At 40.8% G+C, this 21257-nt stretch overlaps 2 protein-coding genes across 4 annotated transcripts in view; one reads left to right on the forward strand and one right to left on the reverse strand.

The window, feature by feature from the left end:
- The window catches only part of LOC112219450 (6-phosphofructo-2-kinase/fructose-2,6-bisphosphatase 4), a 35779-nt gene extending 23286 nt beyond the window's left edge, over positions 1–12493 (forward strand). For 2 of the 3 annotated variants that reach the window (XM_024380725.2, XM_024380707.2), the window contains exons 8-14: positions 2602–2809; positions 2944–3090; positions 5274–5378; positions 8130–8259; positions 8373–8435; positions 8573–8637; positions 10761–11627. In XM_024380725.2, the coding sequence (XP_024236493.1) occupies positions 2602–2809; positions 2944–3090; positions 5274–5378; positions 8130–8259; positions 8373–8435; positions 8573–8637; positions 10761–10820 (778 nt within the window). In that variant the 3' untranslated portion in view covers positions 10821–11627. Of the gene's footprint in view, positions 1–2601; positions 2810–2943; positions 3091–5273; positions 5379–8129; positions 8260–8372; positions 8436–8572; positions 8638–10760; positions 11628–12186 lie in introns of those variants that run through there. The other variant, XM_024380716.2, reaches the window with a different exon arrangement.
- Positions 12494–18878: 6385 nt separating this feature from the next.
- LOC112219444 (actin-related protein 2/3 complex subunit 4) lies at positions 18879–21103 on the reverse strand. Its single transcript, XM_024380693.2, has 6 exons — positions 20957–21103; positions 20424–20542; positions 20200–20311; positions 19925–20020; positions 19577–19747; positions 18879–19460 (listed from the first exon to the last, which is right to left on the reverse strand). Exons 1-6 carry the CDS (start codon positions 20957–20959, stop codon positions 19455–19457), a joined length of 507 nt encoding a protein of 168 aa, XP_024236461.1. The 5' UTR covers positions 20960–21103; the 3' UTR covers positions 18879–19454.
- Between the last annotated feature and the right edge of the window lie 154 nt (positions 21104–21257).

Here is a 21257-nt window from a genome sequence, read left to right on the forward strand (position 1 = left end):
ACAGGGTCTATGGTGGTCTGCTTGAAGCATGTTGGTATTACAGACTCTGTCAGTGACAGGTTGAAAATGTCAGTGAAGACACTTGCCAGTTGGTCAGCACATGCTCGGAGTACACGTTCTGGTAATACGCCTGGCCCGCCCTGCGGCCTTGTGTATGTTGACCTGTTTAAAGTCGGGATGCATGATATATCGGTAAGCATGTCGGAATCGGACGATATTAGCTAAAAATGCCAACATCGGCTTCGGCAAAAGCGTGCAAAACCGATGTCAAAGCTGACGTGCGTACCTAAATAACGTAGGTAGATCCCGTAATGATGCCACGGAAAATATAGCACTGCACGTGCAACACCTAGCCTACAATGTCTGCTGTGTGGATCGAGCAGTCATTTGAAAGATTAAGAAAATTTCAGCCAGACAACTCAAATGCGAAATACATTAACGCCAAGATAATGGAATTCAATGCCCTTGATAATAAACCGTTTTCTGTCGTGGATGATGTTGGCTTTCGCCGATTGGTCGAGCACAGTGGGTCGATGAGGATTTCCTACTGAGGAAAGCCGCATTGCATGCTTAAGAATGTGCTGGTTCTCTTACCGCTGCTGCCATTTCAATGGCGTTTGAGAACATGTTTGAAACACGAACACACACACATATCAGATATCGTCCAAAAAATGTCATATCGGTGCATCCCTAGTTTAAAGGTCTCACTCACATCGGCTATGGAGAGCGTGATCACACAGTTGTCTGGAACAGTTGATGCTCTCGTGCATGTTTCAGTGTTACTTGCTTCGTAGCAAGCATAGAAGTGATTTAGCTCGTCTGGTAGGCTCATGTCACTGAGTAGCTTGCGGCTGTGCTTCCCTTTTGTAGTCTGTAGTAGTTTGCAAGCCCTGCCACATCCAACGAGCGTCTAAGCTGATGTAGTACGATTCGATCTTAGGCCTGTTTGATGGTTTGTCGCTTTGCTTGAAAGCGGCAGCTCTAGCCTTTAGCTCAGTGTGGATGTTGTCTGTAATCCATGGTTTATGGTTGGGGTATGTACGGACAGTCACTGTGGGGATGATGTCATTGATACACTTTTTGATGAAGCCAGTGACTGATGTGGTGTACTCCTCAATGCCATCGGAGAATCCCGGAACATATTCCAGCCTGTGCTAGCAAAACAGTCCTGTAGCTTAGCATCTGCTTCATCTGACCACTTTTTTATTGAACGAGTCGCTGGTGCTTCCTGCTTTAGTTTTTGCTTGTAAGCAGGAATCAGGACAATAGAATTATGGTCAGATTTGCCAAATGGAGGGTGAAGGAGAGCTTTGTATGCATCTCTGTGTGTGGAGTAAAGGTGGTCTAGAATTTTTTTCTCTTAGGTTGCACATTTGACATGCTGATAGAAATGAGGTCAAACGGATTTAGGTTTTCCTGCATTTAAAGTCCACGGCCACTAGGAGCGCTGCTTCTGGATGAGCGTTTTCCTGTTTGGTTATGGCCGTATACAACTCGTTGAGTGCGGTCTTAGTGCCAGCATCGGTTTGTGGTGGTAAATAGACAGTTTATCTATGTTCTTCGTAGCTATCTTAGTAAATAGTGTGGTCTACAGTTTCATGAGATACTCTAACTCTAGGTGAGCAAAACCTTGAGACCTTAGATATCGTGCACCAGCTGTTGTTTACAAATATACGTAGGCTGCTACCCCTTGTCTTACCAGAGGCTACTTACCAGAGGTTCTCTCCTGCCGATACAGTGCATAAGCCGCCAGATGTATGTTGTTCATGTCGTTGTTCGGCCACCTCTCTGTGAAACATAAGATATTACAGTTTTTAATGTCCAGTTGGTAGGATATACAGTTGAAGTTTACATACACTTAGGTTGGAGTCATTAAAACTCGTTTTTCAACCACTCCACAAATTTCTTGCTAACAAACTATAGTTTTGGCAAGTCATTTAGGACATCTACTTAATGCATGACACAAGTAATTTTTCCAACAATTGTTAAAACATATTATTTCTCTAATAATTCACTGTATCACAATTCCAGTGAGTCAGAAGTTTACATACACTAAGTTGAATGTGCCTTTAAACAGCTTGGAAAATTCCAGAAAATGATGTCATGGGACAAACCCCCATGGGACAAACCCTCCCCTAACCCGACGCTGGGCCAATTATGCGCTGCCTCGTGGGTCTCCCGGTGGCGGCCAGCTGCGACAGAGCCTGGGATCGAACCCGGGTCTGTAGTGACGCCTTAGACCGCTGCGCCGCTCGGGAGCCCTGGAATTCAAATTTCTGATTGAATATCCAAAATTTATTTATGGCTGTCGGTAATAATACAAGAAACATTCTTAGCAAGTAATGTAAGAAATAACACCAAAGAATACTGCAAAGTTGGCTAGGAGCTAGAAATAGGTCGGCGCCATCTTGTCTGTCAAATACATGAAAAACATTAATCAAATAATTTCCAATTACAACAGTCAATTACGTTGCTTGTCCTTTTAATCTGTGAAATGTTTTAAAGCTGGTTTCAATGCATGTTGTTTCTAAGAGGTGTTCTCTCTTGTAAAGTACGGGATTCCTAAAGCTCTCTGGCCTGTCCCTCACCCCTCTCTCCCAGGGATCTGTCCTACATCAAGATTATGGACGTGGGCCGGAGGTACCTGGTGAACCAGGTCCAGGACCACATCCAGAGCCGGATCGTCTACTACCTCATGAACATCCACATCACACCACGCTCCATCTACTTGTGTCGCCATGGAGAGAGTGACCTCAATGTCAAGGGCTGTATTGGAGGAGACTCTGGACTCTCCCCCAGGGGCAAGGAGGTATGGCTAACTCTATCCCTAGACTTGATCTCTTCCTTACATATTCTACTTTTTAATTTCTTTAATATTGAATAGGTTTACATATTTTTTAAATTCTCTCTTTTCTCTTTTGTGTGGATTTTTTCCATGTGCAGTTTGCCAATTATCTGGGCCAGTTCATCCAGTCTCAGGAAATCAGTGATCTGAAGGTGTGGACCAGCCAGATGAAGAGGACCATCCAGACAGCTGAGGCAGTGTCTGTGCCGTACGAGCAGTGGAAGGCGCTCAACGAGATAGACGCCGTAAGAACTCAACTTTTCAATATTGCACAGTGCCACCTGTGTGACTGTGTGTGATATCAAATTAAAGGTTTTTGGTCGCATACACAGTTGGGCAGATGTTATAGCAGGTGCAGCAAAATGCTTACGTTACTAGCTCCTAAAAGTAATCCAAATGCAATCTATTAGAGCTGGGAATTTCCATGGACCTCACAATCCGATATTACGATACTCAGGTGCCGATACGATATATATTGCAGTTCTCATGATTCTACAGTGCCTTCATGAAGTAAACTCAGCAAAAAAAGAAACATCCCCTTTTCAGGACCCTGTCTTTCAAGGATAATTCGTAAAAATCCAAATAACTTCACAGATCTTCATTGTAAAGGGCTTAAACATGGTTTCCCATGCTTGTTCAATGAACCATAAACAATTAATGAACATGCACCTGTGGAACGGTTGTTAAGACATTAACAGCTTACAGACGGTAGGCAACTAAGGTCACAGTTATGAAAACTTAGGACACTAAAGAGACCTTTCTACTGACTGAAAAACACCAAAAGAAAGATGCCTGCTCATCTGTGTGAACATGCCTTAGGCATGCTTGCAAGGAGGCATGAGGAATGCAGATGTGGCCAGGGCAATAAATTGCAATGTCCGTACTGTGAGACGCCTAAGACAGCGCTATAGCTACAATCTATACTAGGGGCCTCTAACAGGTTGCGAGCTACCAGTAGCTCGCCAAACAATTCTGAAAGTTCATGCAATTTTCAAGTGTTCTACCGCAAACTGTCATAAACTAATCTCACATCAGACACCGCAACTCCCAGCTACTATCTAATCATCGCAACATTGACATTATCCCACCCCTGGTTAGACACTATTTGCTTAAACACACCATATCAGCCAATTAATTTCCTGCAATATTGCCTGATACACGTGTTTGTTTGTCTACACACTATGTAGCCAGCCAGTTGATGCGATAAATCTTGTGCGTTGACAGATACAATCCCCAAAACCTTCTCAATTTAAATGTTAACTGCCAAGTATGCTTACCTGGCGGATGTATATCATTAGTATTTATTAGTTATTTGTCAATTTTGCCATGAAATGAGCAGCAGCAGTACAGAACCATGTGCAATTGAAGGGGAATTGGGCTAACAAATTGATTTTTTTTCTGTTTTCTTCCAGGCCTAAAAAACGGTCTTCTGATATGATTTAAGCATTGACATGGGCTCAGAACATCAAATTCTGTTGTTTCTCTATGAACAATTGTAATTTTGAGAGTGAAATAAAAAAGCGAATACCAAGAAAAGTAAAACTCAGAAAACCTAACTTGGGAAAAAAAAATAATAATACATTTGGGGAAGAAATCAGATTTTATAGGGCCCTCCTTAGTTTATTAACCATTATTTTACCAGGTATATTGACACAAAATATATAGTACACAAAGGACCCGGAGGAAGAGTTGCAGGGGAGAGAAGAGAATATGCCTATTTGAAACCTCAAATGAAATTAGTAGCTTGTGAAGTTTCATTTTTTTCTCATACTAGAAAAGGTTGGAAACCCTTAATCTGTACATATATATACACTGGATTAATTTACACAAGATCTACTAAGAATGATGTGCAAATCACATGCTTTGTAAACAGGTGTAGACTAACAGTGAAATGCTTACTTATGGACCCTTCACAACAAATTTTTTGAAATAATGGAAAAAATAATAACACAGGGATTAAATAGACAATGAGTAACGATAACTTCGCTGTATACACGGGGTACCAGTACCGAGTTGATATGCAGTGGTATGAGATAATTGAGGTAGATGTGTACATATAGGTAGGGATCAAGTGACTAGGCAACAGGATGGATAATACACAGTAGCAGCAGGATATGTGATAAGTTAAGTGCAGAAAGAGTCAATGCAGATAGTCCGGGTAGCTATTGGTTTACTATTTAATTAACTATTTAGCAGTCTTCTGGCCTGGGGGTAGGTGCTGTTCAGGGTCCGGGCGGCATGGGCAGAAGATATATTAGTGAGGTTTGTCAAGAACCCAGTATATATATAAATATGGAGTGTGCATAAACAGTATAACTAAAATGCAATATACAGATGTAGATTTGGAAAATTGTGCAAGTCTGTGATTTACTAAATATGTTGCGGTGTGTTTGAGTAACTGAAGTGATGCATGTGTGTTTATCCTCAGGGTGTGTGTGAGGAGATGATGTATGAGGAGATCCAACAGCACTACCCGCTGGAGTTTGCAATGAGGGACCAGGACAAATACCGCTACCGTTACCCAAAGGGAGAGGTGAGTGAGAAGAACATTTTCTAATGCCTCATTTGTTAAATCATCTTTATGTATTATGAAAGTGCTCTGCCAACCTGAATGCTGGTTTTATGTGTCAAGAAATATGTGAGAGGACTTGCTTCTGCTGAAGAGCTGTACAGTTCTTAACAATGTTTTTGACAAGCCAGCACTTAGATATGGCCGTTTCCATACTTTCATGGAATGTTTGGGATTGACAGAGTAAGGCATTTGTGAAAATTCTATAGCAATATATAGTTGGAAAGCAGCTGTGCGTTTGGACAATTAAGACACTGCAGTAAATAAAAACGTGTCAGTTTTGTCCAGGACCGGAATCTACACAGACCGGTGCGCCATAGCCAATCAGAGCTACAGTATGACTATATGCAAATAAGCCATTTGCCACACTGGCCTGCAAAAATTGACTTTGAGCTGGACTGTGTTTACAGGCAGTAGCGTCAGTGTGACTTTAGACCATTAGAAAGCATTCGCCAAAATATACACCTGAATAGATTTCTGTAAATATTTAAGTACTGTACGACAGGCATCCATACATTTGGAAACTTTACAGTCCTATTGATCAAACAACCATGAACAGATAGGCTCTCTCCCTCCCTAAGATCAACAACTAACGTTTGCCAGAGCGAGATGAGCTAAAATCTAACAAGGCAAAAGTAGATAAACTCTCAAACTTTTTCAGCTTGAAGTTGGCCGTCAAAATTGCACTGATTAACGATGGGGAATAGTAGCCTGCTCACCCTTGTGCAGCTTGCTTGCCAATGCATGCTTGTCCCAACGCAAGTTTTGACAACCGAATGGGGAACTGCCTGCCTGCCCATTTAATCGATGCCAAATACATTTGATAAACAACTAAGAGATGTGCTTGTTACCTGGATAAGTTGTTCAGCTTAGCTAGCTAGCAAAGCAATTCACATTTCTTGTTGGCTAAGTAAATGGCACCTGTATCTCTAGCTGTAGCCACCGAAAAACGATATGAGAAGGAAAAAGTCGGCCACTCATCCACTGACATGACATTCTCCCAGCAGCTTGCTAACGTTAGGCTGTGTTTTTAGCTTGCTAAATAAATAGCTACATACTATGCATTTGGAAAGTTTCCAGACCCCTTCACTTTTCCACATTTTGTAACATTACAGCCTTATTCTAAAATGTATTTAAATTAAATAAAAATCCTCATCAATCTACACACAATACCCCATAATGACAAAGCGAGAACAGGTTTTTAGAATTTTGGGGTAATTAAAAATGTTTAAAAAAAACGTTATTTACATAAGTATTCAGACCCTTTGCAATGAGACTCGAAATTGAGCTCAGGTGCATCCTATTTCCATTGATCATCCTTGAGATGTTTCTACAACTTGATTGGAGTCCACCTGTGGTAAATTCAGTTGATTGGACATGATTTGGAAAGGCACACACCTGTCTATATAAGGTCCCACAGTTGACAGTGCATGTCAGAGCATAAACCAAGCCATGAGGTCGAAGGAATTGTCTGTAGAGCTCCAGACCGGATTGTGTCGAGGCACAGATCTAAGGAATGGAACCAAAAAATGTCTGCAGTATTGATGGTGTCCAAGAACACAGTGGCCTCCATCATTCTGAAATGGAAGAAGTTTGGACCCACCACCAAGACTCTTCCTAGAGCCGCCCGGCCAATCTGAGCAAATGGGGGAGAAGTCCTTGGTCAGGGAGATGACCAAGAACCCGATGGTCACTCTGACAGCGCTCCAGAGTTCCTCTGTGGAGATTGGGGAACCTTCCAGAAGGACAACCATCTCTGTAGCACTCTACCAATCAGGCCTTTATGGTAGAGTGGCCAGATGGAAGCCACTCCTCAGTAAAAGGCACATGACAGCCCACTTGGAGTTTGCCAGAAGTTAATTCAAGGACTCTGACCATGAGAAACAAGATTCTCTGATCTGATGAAACCAAGATAGAACTCTTTGGCCTGAATGCCAAGCATCACGTCTGGAGAAAACCAGGCACCACTCATCACCTGGACAATACCATCCCTATGGTGGAGCAAGGTGGTGGAAGCAACATACTGTGGGGATGTTTTTCAGCTGCAGGGACTGAGAGACTAGTCAGGAATGAGGGAAAGATGAACGGAGAAAAGTACAGAGGGGCCTTGATGAAAACTTGCTCCAGAGCACTGAGGTCCTCAGAATGTGGCGAAGGAACACTTTCCAACAGGATATCGACCCTAAGCCCACAGCCAAGACAATGCAGGAGTGGCTTCGGGACAAGTCTCTGAATGTCCTTGAGTGGCCCAGCCACAGACCAGTCTTGAACCCGATTTCAACATCTCTGGAGAAACTTAAAAATACCTGTGCAGCATCGCTCCCCATCCCAGCTGATAGAGCTTGAGAGGATCTGCAGAGAAGGAGAGAAACTCCCAAATACAGGTGTGCCATGCTTGTAGCGTCATACCAAAGAAGACTCGAGGCTGTGATCGCTGGCAACGGTGCTTCAACAAAGTACTGAGTAAAGTGTCTGAATATTTATGTAAATGTAATATTTCAGTTCTAATTTTGTATTAATTTGCAAAAATGTTTTCTACATTGTTTTCCACTGTAGACCACATTACTGAAGATAATTTCTCATCTTGTAGTATTTGTGACGTTTTTTTTTTTTTTTTTTTTTCTGCCTTAAGTTTTTGTCACCCTTTTTGGCTGAGTGAGAGTCTTGGTTGGTCTGTCTCTCTAAGTGTGTCTAACAGTTGACCTGTCTCCTCAGTCCTATGAAGACCTGGTGCAGCGTCTGGAGCCGGTCATCATGGAGCTGGAGAGGCAGGAGAACATCCTGGTTGTCTGTCACCAGGCTATCATGCGCTGCCTGCTGGCATACTTCCTGGATAAGACCGCAGGTCAGTCTGGATGTCTCTCCTGGATAAGACCGATGGAAGGTGTTGTTTAGTCTCCTTTTTGCAGATCTCTTTTGTAATAGATTTCTTGGTAATGTTTGTGTGTTGTTTCTCAGAGGAGCTGCCCTACTTGAAGTGCCCACTGCACACCGTGCTGAAGCTCACGCCAGTGGCTTATGGTAAGACTGGCCTTCCACTGCTACGCAGTCCTGTCTGTACCTACTTCAATGTTAATTGTGAAATAACAGAAATATTTCACATTGGATTTAGTTGCTTATAATGCAAGAATGCACCTTTCTGTGCCCTGTGTTTTCAGGCTGTAAGGTGGAGTCCATCTACCTAAATGTGGATGCAGTGAACACTCACAGAGATAGACCAGAGGTTGGTATATCTACATACTCACACACAGATACTGATTTTGTGGCAGATTTGGTAAACATAAGGGGGAATCTGTGCTATGCTTGACAGATGACTCTAAACTCTGTAAGCTGTGCAGCTGTAGTGCTTTTCAACAGTCCTGGTTGCAATGGCTTCATAATCAGAGGAGTGTTTAATAGTAATGCTTAGAGTGGATTCTTTATTGTAAAGATGTCATGTGCACTGGTATCAGTACTAAAGATGATGATAGTGACTCATGTTGTGACCTTCATCCATTGTCCATCACCATTTCACACGCTCATCCTGAATAAACCAAATAGAGGATAGTGGGATGGAACGACATGATTCATGATGTTATATCATCAGGTGAAATCTGTGTGATTAGGAATCATGTTCATGACATTTCTTTATCGTATACGTAGAGAAGCATTTAGGGAGTGTAACTATTCAAATTAACTTTGATAATGAAATAATGAAATGGACTTTTATCACATCCTGGGCTCTGTTTTCAGCTGCTGCTAAGGAGGCGCTAGTGTCAAATGCACATTAGTTTGCAATTTAGGCATGTAAAAAATGTCAGACTGACATTTTCCAGTCCTAACGCCAGGTTTGTCAATTTACCTGTTGAACATCAGCTCGTTTGCACTGAGTTGGGAGGGGTGGCAATATTTGAGGTGTGTCCTTTAAAAACAAACGCAAAAGTTACAATTTCATGCAGCACTAATGGTAAGTTTTTTAAAAACTCACAAAATGCAGGTCTTAACAGTAACGCTGTTGATAATGGCATGATTTTGAGAGCAGAAGTGCAGCCTATCCAGCCACGATGCACAGGGCCCATGGAAGGAGATATGTGCCAGTGAACCTTGTATTTAGAAACCTTAACAAATGATTGATTTCCGCCCCTTTCATTTAATTGGATTAAAAAACAAGCATAGCCTACCCTCCCGTTAATCAAGGCTGGTTTAGCAACATCGCATAGGTGTGCCTTTTTGTCCTGGCCAAAGGTAGCTTTTGAATAAATGGTTTCTACTGGGAGTGCTTTTAAATATTGGAGGTTTAAGCCCTTGTGCATTTTAATTATTCACAATTCACATACCTGCGTTTTGCTTTTTCAAGTAGGTTATCCATCCCCACTACCGATTTACCGAAGACATGCTCTTCCAAAATATTCAGTCCTCATAATGCCATATCAACAACAGATTCTTATTTTTTTTTATGATACAATTGACAGGAGCCTAGTATTGGCTTGAATGCAATTGACATTTTGTCTGCTATTTCTGGAGAAGTGCAAATGTGATCTGTAAGGTGGTTCCATGATGTTTATAAAACATTACAGTTGTGAAGTGTAACGGTGAGTGGACATTCCCCCGTTCTCTTTCCATTGGATCTTTATCCAGGTCCTGTGGAAAGTTTGGATGTGAGTAAAACCCTACATAGTCTTATTTGCCTGGTCTGTATTATGTGCCAATGGGGAGCAGTTATGGTGCCTGTAACTGTATTGAGACATTGCCTATTTAAAATAAGTTATTTTGTTTTTATTAGAATTGTGGACTGTCATTTTAGGCCTTATCAATAGCCTAGTGAATTTAATGTTGCTTGTTGACTACGTTTGGCATGTCCAGACTGCAAATTACAGTAGACATTGCCCCTGTATCAGTGCGAATGCTGTTGCCTATGTTTCCATATTGAAGCAATGTGTTTTAGAACAATGTGGGCTGACATGTTCACCATATTCAGCAAACTAGGCTATAACGGACTAACATTCAAATTGGAGTTGCAATACATAAGACCATAAATACACAACTTGAAGCAACTGCATATTTAGCCATGGTTTATGTTCTGATTGGCCAGTGAAGGGCCAAGTCTTAACACACTCAACTTGTTTATTCATCAAAACCCAGCCCTTTCACGCCACCACCAACTACTCTGCCTATAATTCCGGTTGTGAAAATGGCAAAAATATTTCTGACTCACCCTGAACCTATAACGCTACCACCAGCGCTAAGATTTACCATTACGCTAGGTTTGTTAGAATAGAGCCCCCTCTCTTTCCCACCCATCCTCCCATTATAGCTATTTTGTTTCCCTGATGTTTGACCCCAACCTTTTGTTTCATTGCTGAACAGAACGTAAAGGTGTCGCGGATGGCCGAGGAGGCTTTGCTAACAGTACCAGCTCATCAGTGAGATGGTATCCCTCATGCTCTCACACTCCCTTCTTTCCACTCCTCCTTCTGGCCCTGCCCCATTAACTTGTCCTTCAATCAGACACTTAGTCCTCAGTCACTCCATACCCTCTTTACATCCTGACATCAGAAGTACTCTGATTTGTTTTGGAGTATTCAATAATAATTCTAATTAACTGGAATCTAGTTCATTTGTAAATATCCCTACCATAAGGGTCTGGTTTTCTTTTTTTTGTTTATTGACTTGCTGCTTTTTTCCATCTCCAAATTGACATAATGGTTTTGTAAATCAATGTTGAACTGCCAACTGTGAAGCGATTTAACCCGAAGCACATTTCATTTCAAATATTTCATTTTAGGATAACCTTTTTTTAAATTTAGTCTCATGGATGTATGTCACTTTTTTTTATTCGGGAAGCTCAGTATTTTATTATTATTTGTCAGTCGTGAGTCTGGATTTCAATGTGACTCACTGTCTTAATTAGTTTAAAAGTTGAATGTGTGTCTGTCAGTGTTCATAGCGTTGCACAAATGTCTACTTGATGAGGTAGTGTTTTGCACCTTTACTCTGAAACCTAAACTCTTGAGTGTTTCTTTAATTAGTTATTTTATAAAATTCTTTCAGTTTAGTGTATTTTTAATTTGATCAAGTTAGATTAAATGTTAATTTTATAATCATGTCTGAAGATGGCCCAGAGGAACACATATTTTTATTAGAATGTGAAGGTTTCTGCTCCATATGGAATATGAGGAAGTAATTGACATATCACTGTGTACTGGCTATGTTAATAAAATCGACTTGACCAGCCCTGCTGTATTTTATGTATCGATACATTGACCCTCACGTTTTTGTTCTATAAATGTCTTCAGAAACATCTTTTACTGTGCTATGCAAATGCAGAGCATTTTGTCCTCAACCTTTATTAATATGCAGAGGCTGTATTGGAAGTAACTTCCTCTGTAGACTACTAATGCCTATTCATCAGACTCAATATAAACACCTGTTTGTAGAACAGTGCTTGACCTCTTCCTGACACCATAACAGTAACTCTCCTCATCCACAAAGCCAACTGCAAAACATGCCTTTTTCATACACACAGCTGACCAGGAACAATAATGGTCAGTTGTCTAAACTAATATCTATTTCTCTAAACCATTATCTCTGCCGCAAACATAAACAAACCTCACTTTGTATAGCACAGTGTGTCTCTCACTGAAATAAAATGCCTTGTTCTAGGACTTCTATGCCTTGAAGCTATGGGGGATTTGAACATGTCCCTTATTTTGAAACTCCATGGATTTGAGATTTGATTCGTCATTCTGGTGTGTCTTCAAAGGGATGTAAAACGTGTATGTTCCTCTTTCAGAACGTCAACGTTCATCGCACCACAGAAGATGCCTTGCAGACAGTCCCACCTCACCTCTGAAATGCAAGCCACTCGGATTGAAGTTTGGGCTCTCCTCTACCTCCCTGTTACTATGTGTCATTACTTGTGTCTAGTGGTACAGAGTCAATGGACATTCTATCTGTGCAACTCACTCAATTGATGGTTCTTTGTTGGGCGATGTAATGTTTTCACAGCCTGGTCTCAAAGCAAAACATACAGTACGAGTCAAAAGTTTAGACACCAACTCATTCAAGTTTTTTTTTTTATTGTACTATTTTATACATTGTAGAATAATAGTGAAGACATCACAACTATGAAATAACACATGGAATCATGTAGTAACCAAAAAAGTGTTGGATTCTTCAATGTAGCCACCCTTTGCTTTGATAACAGCTTTGCACACTCTTGGCATTCTCTCAACCAGCTTCACCTGGAATGCTATTCCAACAGTCTTGAGGGAGTTCCCACATATGCTGAGCACTTGTTGGTTGCTTTTCCTTCACTCTGCATTCCAACCATCCCAAACCATTTCAATTTGTTTGAGGTCGGGTGATTGTGGAGGCCAGGAAATCTGATGCAGCACTCCATCACTCTCCGTGCTCAAGTAGCCCTTACACAGCCTGGAGGTGTATTGGGTCATTGTCCTGTTGAAAAACAAATGATAGTCCCACTAAGTCCAAAACAGATGGGATGGTATATAGTAGTAGAATGCTGTGGTAGCCGGTTAAGTGTTCCTTGAATTCTAAATAAATCAGTGTCACCAGCAAAGCACCACCTCCATGCTTCACGGTGGGAACCACACATGCGGAGATAATCCGTTCACCTAGTCTGCGTCACACAAAGACACGGGAGTTGGAACCAAAAATCGCAATTTTGGAAAATTGGACCAATGGATAGATTTCCAGTGGTGTAATGTCCATTGCATGTGTTTCTTGGCCCAAGCAAGTGTTTTCTTATTATTGGTGTGGTTTCTTTGCAGCAATTTGACCATGAAGGCCTGAGTCACGCAGTCTCCTCTGAACAGTTGATGTTGAGATGTGTCTGTTACTTTAACTCTGTGAAGCATTTATTTGGGCTGCAATTTCTGAGGCTGGTAAGGCTAATGAACTTATCCTCTGCAACAGAGGTAACTCTGGATGTTCCTTTCCTGTGGCAGTCCTCATGAGGGCCAGTTTCATCATAGCGCTTGATGGTTTTTGCAACTACACTTGAAGAAACTTTCCGAGTTCTTGACATTTTCAGAATTGACTGACCTTCATGTCTTATAGTAATGATGGACTGTCATTTCTCTTTGCTTATTTGAGCAGTTCTTGCTATAATATGGACTTGTTCTTTTACCAAATAGGGCTATCTTCTGTATACCACCCCTACCCTGTCACAACACACCTGATTGGCTCAAACGCATTAAGGAAAGAAATTCCACAAATTGACTTTGAACAAGGCACACCTGTTAATTGAAATGCATTCCAGGTGACTACCTCATGAAGCTAGTTGAGCGAATGCCAAGAGTGTGCAAAGCTGTCATCAAGGCAAAGGGTGCCTGCATTGAAGAATCTCAAATAAAACATATTTTGATTTGTTTAACACTTTTTTGGCTACTCCTTGATTTCATATGTGCCATTTCATAGTTTTGATATCTTCACTATTATTCTACAATGTATAAAATTGTAAAAATAAAGAAAAACCCTTGAATGAGTAGGTGTGTCCAAATTTTTGACTGGTACTGTATTTGACAAAAATCCATGCCACTCCATTAAGTATGATATGTTACTTTGTTAGGTTACATTACATTAGCCTGCGTAAATCTGGCACGCTCAAATTAGTATGGTAAGTTATATGTTTGGGATGAAAAATTACTTAAAGCAAAAACAAAAGGAGGGTGGATGTATAACGCGAATATCTAGCAACCTGACGGTTGTGTGTTCAAATCTCATCACGGACAACATTAGCATTTTAGCAACGACGGAAAATTATTGACACCCCTTTACTTTTTCCAAAAGTTGTTGTATTACAGCCTGAATTTAAAATGGATTACATTTGAAATGTATCACTGACCTACACACATTAACCCATAATATCAAAGTGGAATAATGTTTTAAGAAATGTCTTGAGTCAATAACCCATTTGTTAGGGCAAGACTAAATAAGTTCAGGAGTAAAGATTTGCTTAACAAGTCACATAAATTGCATGGACTCTGTGTGCAATAGTGTTTAACATGACTACCTCATCTCTGTACCCCACACATACAATTATTTCTAAGGTCCCTCAGTCGAGCATTGAATTTCGAACACAGATTCAACCACAAAGACCAGGGAGGTTTCCCAATGCCTCACAAATGGGCACCTATTGGTAGATTGAATATTATATACATATACATTGAATATCCCTTTGAGCAAAGCAAAGTTATGAATTACACTTTGGATGGTGTATCAATACCCAGTCACTACAAAGATACAGTTATCCTTCCAAACTCAGTTGCCAGAGAGGAAGGAAACCGCTCAGGGATTTCACCATGAGGCTAATGGTGACTTTAAAATAGTTTGTTTTTAATGGCTGTGATAGGAGAAAACTGAGGATGGATCAACAACATTGTAGTTACTCCACAATACTAACCTAAATGACAGTGTGAACAGAAGGAAGCCTGTACAGAATAAAAAATATATATGCATCCTGTTTGCAATAAGGCACTAAAGTAAAAATTGCAAATAAATAAGCTTCATGTCCTGAATACAAAGTGTCATGTTTGGGGCAAATTCAACATTCATACATCACTGAGTACTACTCATTTTCAAGCATGGTGTTGGCTACATCATGTTATGGGTATCCTTGTCATCGGCAAGGACTAGGGAGTTGTTTTAGAATAAAAGAAACAAATACAGCTAAGCACAGGCAAAATCCTTAGAGAAAAATCTGGTTCAGTCTGCTTTCCAACATAAAAGTGCACCTTTCATCAGGACAATAACCTTAAACACAAGACCAAATATACACTGGAGTTGCTTACCAAGATGACATTGAATGTTCCTGAGTGGCCTGTCTTAAAGACAGAAGACTTCAAAATGGCAGTCAAGCAATGATCAACAACCAACTTGACAGAGCTTGAAGAATTTAAAAAGATAATGGGCAAATATGGTACAATCCAGGTGTGCAAGGCTCTTGAGAGATTTACCCAGAAAAACACAGCTGTAATCTCACCAAATCGTATTCTAACATGTATTGACTCAGGGTTGTGAATACTTATGTAAATTAAAGATTTCTGTATTTCATTTTCAATAAATTTGCAAAAGTTTCTAAAAACATGTTTTTACTTTGTCATTATGGGCTTTTGTGTGAAGATGGGTGAGGGGAAAAAACAATTTAATCAATTTTAAATTCAGGCTGTAACACAAAATGTGGAATAAGTCCACATTTTAAATGAATATTTTCTGAAAGCACTGTACTCTTTAAGCTACTTTGTAACTACTTAGCATGTTAGCTAACCCTTCCCCTAACCATATTCCTTTACTCTAACTCCTAACCTAACGGAGCATGTCATACTAAAGCACTCCAATGTAATATATTATACTAAAGCAGTGGAACGTAGCATATCATACTAAAGCAGTCTAACGTAGCATATCCTACTAAAGCAGTCAAATGCAATATATCATACTAAACGATCAAGACGTAGGATACTATACGTCTTACAATTCATATTATATTGTTCGATCGACATTACATTTGTAGGCCAATGTAATGTAACCTAACTTTAAGTAGCACACACCACATTTGGACACCTACTCGTCGAATTTTCATTACAAAATCATGGGCATTAAAATGGAGTCGTCGTCCCCCCCCGCCTTGCTGCTATAACAGCCTCCACTCTTCGCTTTGTGCACAGGGGCATTGTCATGCTGAAACAGGGACAGGCCTTCCCCAAACGGTTGCCAGAAAGTTGGAAGCACAGAATGTCATTGTATGCTGTAGCACTAAGATTTCCCTTCACTGGAACTAAGTAACCCAGACCTTTAGTCCTCCCCCACCAAACTTTACAGTTGACACTATGCATTCGAGCAGGTAGCATTCTCCTGGCATCCGCCAGACCCAGATTCGTCCGCCGGACCGCCAGATGGTGAAGTGTAATTCATCACTTCAGAGAACGTGTTTCCACTGCTCCAGAGTCCAATTGTGTAAGCTTTACACCACTCCAGCCGACGCTTGGCATTGCGCATGGTGATCTTAGGTTTGTGTGCGGCTGCTCGGCCATGGAAACCCATTTCATGAAGCTCCCAACGAACAGTTATTGTGCTGACGTTGCTTCCAGAGGCAGTTTGGAACTTGGTAGTGAGTGTTGCAACCGAGGACAGATGACTTTTACGCACTTCAGCTCTCGGCGTTCCTATTCAGTGAGCTTGTGTGGCCTACCACTTCGCAGCTAAGCCGTTGTTGCTCCTAGACGTTTCCACTTCACGATAATAGCACTTAGCATGGCAGACATTTTACAAACTGACTTGTTGGAAAGGTGGTATCACGTTGAAAGTCATTGAGCTCTTCAGTAAGGCTATTTTACTGTCAATGTTTGTGTATGGAGAATACATGGCTGTGTGCTCAATTATATACACCTGTCATCAACAGGTGTGGCTGAAATAGCCGAATCCACTAATTTGAAGGGGTGTCCACATACTTTTGTATATATATATAGTGTATCATACTAAATGGAGTGGCAAGGATTTGTGTAAGATATAACACGTTTTGCTCTGAGACCAGGTTGTTTTTCCACCCCTTCTCCCTCTCTGAGCACATCCTTGTCCTGTTTTGGTGTCTATGTTCAGAGCAATGTGAACTGAAGGATCCAGAGCCTTTTGGTTTTTCTGTAAGCATCCTCGATTGGCCTGTACAATTGTATCAGTTGGCCTTATTACTCCTCCGTAGGTATCTCAGTCAGTCTACAGCACATTCAGACCAATGGTTTAGAGGTCCAAACAGAAATGGGAATTAAATTAACAGTTCTGCTTGCATTCTAGGGTTTTGGGGTATGCTTTCAGGGAATTACTCAGACCCATTACCTTTTGCTGCTCCATTCTCATGGTAGGAAGAGCAGCAAGTCCTTGTTAGTAGTTTGGTTTATGTGTGTTAAGGCTTTATATATAGCTTACAGCGTTGTCTTGTCTAGGAGAGAAATGGACTGCAACTTATTTTTGTAAAGTATGAACCCCTTCAAAGTATTGATTGTGTGATTCACTTGTCCATTTTGAACCTCAGAAGTGTCACTATTGTTCTTCATGTCAATGTTTTATATTAAAAAGTATTTTGAGATGTGCAATTATAAAAATGTGTTGGCTACACAATCAGCATATGCAAATATGTGGGCATATTCAATTGTTGGTGCTTGTGTTGGCTGCTGTTAATCCAAATGTTTGATCATTTTCCCTGTGTTTTTCCTGTGATTTTTCAAAATCTTCAATAAAGATGTTTTTCTACAGCTGCCTCAGATTCACCGAACATAGTACCTCTATTACAGATGACCTAACAGTTGGATTTTCTCAAAATCAGCTAAGCACAAAACTGCATACAAATGACCAAAAGGCACCAGTGTTGAATGAATATGCTGGAACTCAGTGTTATGAAAATAATATTTGAAGATAATTGGCCATAATGAAATGTGTTTGCAGTTTACGGCTTACGAACGGAGGGAAATCTTAAACAAAATAAATACTACAACCAGTCTGTTTGAGTCATTTAGCAGAGACTTATCCAGAGCGACTTACAGGAGCAATTAGGGTTAAGTGCCTTGCTTAACAGCACATCAGATTTTTCACATAGTCGCTCAGGGATTCTAACCTTTCGGCTATTTGCCCAACGCTCAGCTCCCTTCCCCCAGCTCAGCGCTAGAGGCCCACACTCTAACCAGGAAACATGCAAGATCTGACTCGCTCATTTTAGAACCAGCAACACATTCACTTCTCCTTTCTCACACCTGAAATAATACAGTGAGCCTTACTCTGCGCAAACTGAAGAGAAACAGCTGATCTTAGCAGAGACTTGAGTCCCAACCAACACAGCTAGTGCCACAGGAATAGATTTTGAAATTAAAGTGCTCTGAGTGTACAAAACATTATGAACACTAATATTGAGTTGCACCCCCTTTCGCCCTCAGAACGGCCTCATTTCATCAGGGCATGGACTCTACAAGGTGTCGTAAGCATTCCACATGGACGCATGCCCATGTTGACTCCAATGCTTCCCACAGTTGTGTCAAGTTGGCTGGATGTCCTTTGGGTGGTGGACCATTCTTGATACACACAGGAAACTGTTGAGCATGAAAAACCCAGCAGCATTGCAGTTCTTGACACACTCAAACCGGTGCGACTGTCACCTGCTACTACCATATCCTGTTCAAAGGCACACCCTCTGAATGGCACATATACACAATCCATGTCCCAATTGTCTCAAGATTTAAAAATCCTTCTTTAACCTATCTCCTCTCCTTCATCTGCACCGATTGAAGTGGATTTAACAAGTGACATCAATAAGGGATCATAGCATTCACCTGGTCAGTCTGTCATGGAAAGAGCAGGTGTTCCTAATGTTTTGTATACTCAGTGTACATATCTAATGGTATACACACTCAACCTCAAGAATGAGGATGTGGACAAAGAAGAGCATGGATGGGACACACGAGCACCATTACTCAGAACTACAAACAAGCTCTCATGAGTTTTATTGGTGATCATTTCAAACATGGCTTATTTTAGGACAGTTCAATAAATCTGTGATATCTTGTAATAAAATGTAAACATACATATTTTTTAAATTTATCTCCATGATGATCGTTACATTTTGAGGTTACATTTTCTTTGTTGTAACAAAACACAAGAGTACATAAAGTCACAGAATGTATAAAAACAACACAGGCTGTTTCAGTTGGCACAACACATTCTCATTGTCCCGGTAATCATGAATATCAACCTGGTTAATACTTTTAAGGACCCGCCTTGGCTTTGAGATTTGTTCTAATTAGAAAATAATTCATTATATACAGTCATCAATATTTATGAGTACAGGGAAATACTTGTGATACGCAGTTGGGTGCCACACACACCCACCCACACTGGATTGGTCACTTTTCTATGGTATTCCTCGCTGATTGGTTGTTCACTTACAGTACGCTTCTCCACCCTCTTCCTGCTATTGGACCCTTGAGCCTGCCCTGTCTCACAGATCCATGGTGATGGCCAAGTCATATGATCAGTGAGGGATGAGAGGACACCAACTCAGAACTGCAACAAAAGGAAGACATTGACAAGCATCATAATACTGTTCCATTAGTCGCACTGATTTGACTACATTTCTATAAAATGTAGATGGTTTTGCTTCGAACACATAGCAGTCTTACATTCTTGAGGAACTCCTCCGCTACGATACGGGCACGGGCATTGACAGACAGCTTCATCTCGCTGATCTCCTTGTCGATCTCCTCCATGAAGGTGATGACGAAGTCCACCAGCTTGTGCTTGTACATCTGCTCCGTGTGGAAGTTGGTGATGAGGAAACTGATGTCATAGCCCTACATGACAGGATGGAGAGATGGACGAAGAGAAAAGGAATTAAAAAAGATTAGCAAGTCCAACAACAGCAATATCAACAACACCAATTGAATCATTTTCTTTTCTGTTATGAATCTCACTGGTTCTTTCAACCCCAGTTTAAAACATGAACGTCTAAGTTGATTTTCATTTATCACCTCAACCGGTTTCCTCCTGAGAATGAAGAAGTTCTCAGCTCTCATCATCATGAAGCGCATGAACTTGTGGCACAGGATCTTCTCAATCTCATCAGCCTGATGGAGCCAATTACAGTGCACTAATCAGCATTTGCATTAAACACACTTTTGTTTCCATATTGATTACAACTGATAGCTTTCAAATCTATATGAAAGGCTTGATTTCCTCAAACACACAACATCAAGATAATGGAAGGATAACATTGAAAGCAAAAAGACGGGTCATATTCCCTGACCTGCTTCACAGCAATGCTGACTCGCACAGAGTTGATGGAGCCCTCAATTAGGACCTTCTCCTTGTCATTGCGGCTGATCACCACAGGCTGTAGTAGGAGTTCTTTACTACTCCTGTAATGAGAAAACAACCAACTTGACAGACCTTGAAGAATTAAATAACACTAATGTCATCATGAGGAGAGAGAGAGAGACAGAGAGAGAGACTCTTTCACACACAACTCACCTGACCTCCACCTCTGGTTTGTTGTGGCGTTCCACTACCTGAGAGGAGAAGTTCTCCAGACAGAGGGCAGCCTGCAGTGTGGCACGCACAGCGTTCAAGTATGGGCGCAGGGTTGCTGTCTGAGGGAGGTAGTGCCAACATTAACTCACGGGTAGAAAACATCACTATTACATTTCAATTATCACGACAATCATCCAGATTTTTTTTTTTTTTTACTAAGTCTTTACATGTCCGTCTCAGACAGAGTGCTTTCAAAGTGATGTTTGTACCATGGTCACAGGTTTTGCTACAACCATGTTACTACAAACATATTAGCCTCATTCATTTGCATAATATTGAACGATCTAATAATGTTGTGGTGTTGTCAGAGATTTCTAGTCTGTTTCTAGTCTTTGATCAATACTTTTTTCCTAGGGCGTCCTGTCAAACCACCATATTATGGTTTAACCTACCAGATTAAGGTTCAACCTGGGAATTTAAAAGCAGAGAATATAATCGGTATTTCTGATTAAAAAGAGATTTAACTCACTCACCATTTCTCTGTTGTAGCGGGTTTTAAATGCGGAAGTTATTTTGCCACGCCTGCCAACTCCTCTTCCGCAAATCTCATATCACAGCGGATAGAGCGTTTTCATTGATTTCGACTTGACGGTCGCCGCGGCCATCTTTCTGCTATCTAAAACATTTTTGGACGCATCCATTTGTTGGCCTCACTTTTTAGGGGAGTTAAATACAATTATAATTTAATGAATTCTATAATTTAAAAAGATCATAACTATCTGACAGACTATTGTAATAGTATACGTACAAATACACTTAAATTAGGGACAAACA

This window comes from Oncorhynchus tshawytscha, linkage group LG02 (assembly GCF_018296145.1).
Source record: "Oncorhynchus tshawytscha isolate Ot180627B linkage group LG02, Otsh_v2.0, whole genome shotgun sequence".
Lineage (NCBI taxonomy): Eukaryota > Metazoa > Chordata > Actinopteri > Salmoniformes > Salmonidae > Oncorhynchus > Oncorhynchus tshawytscha.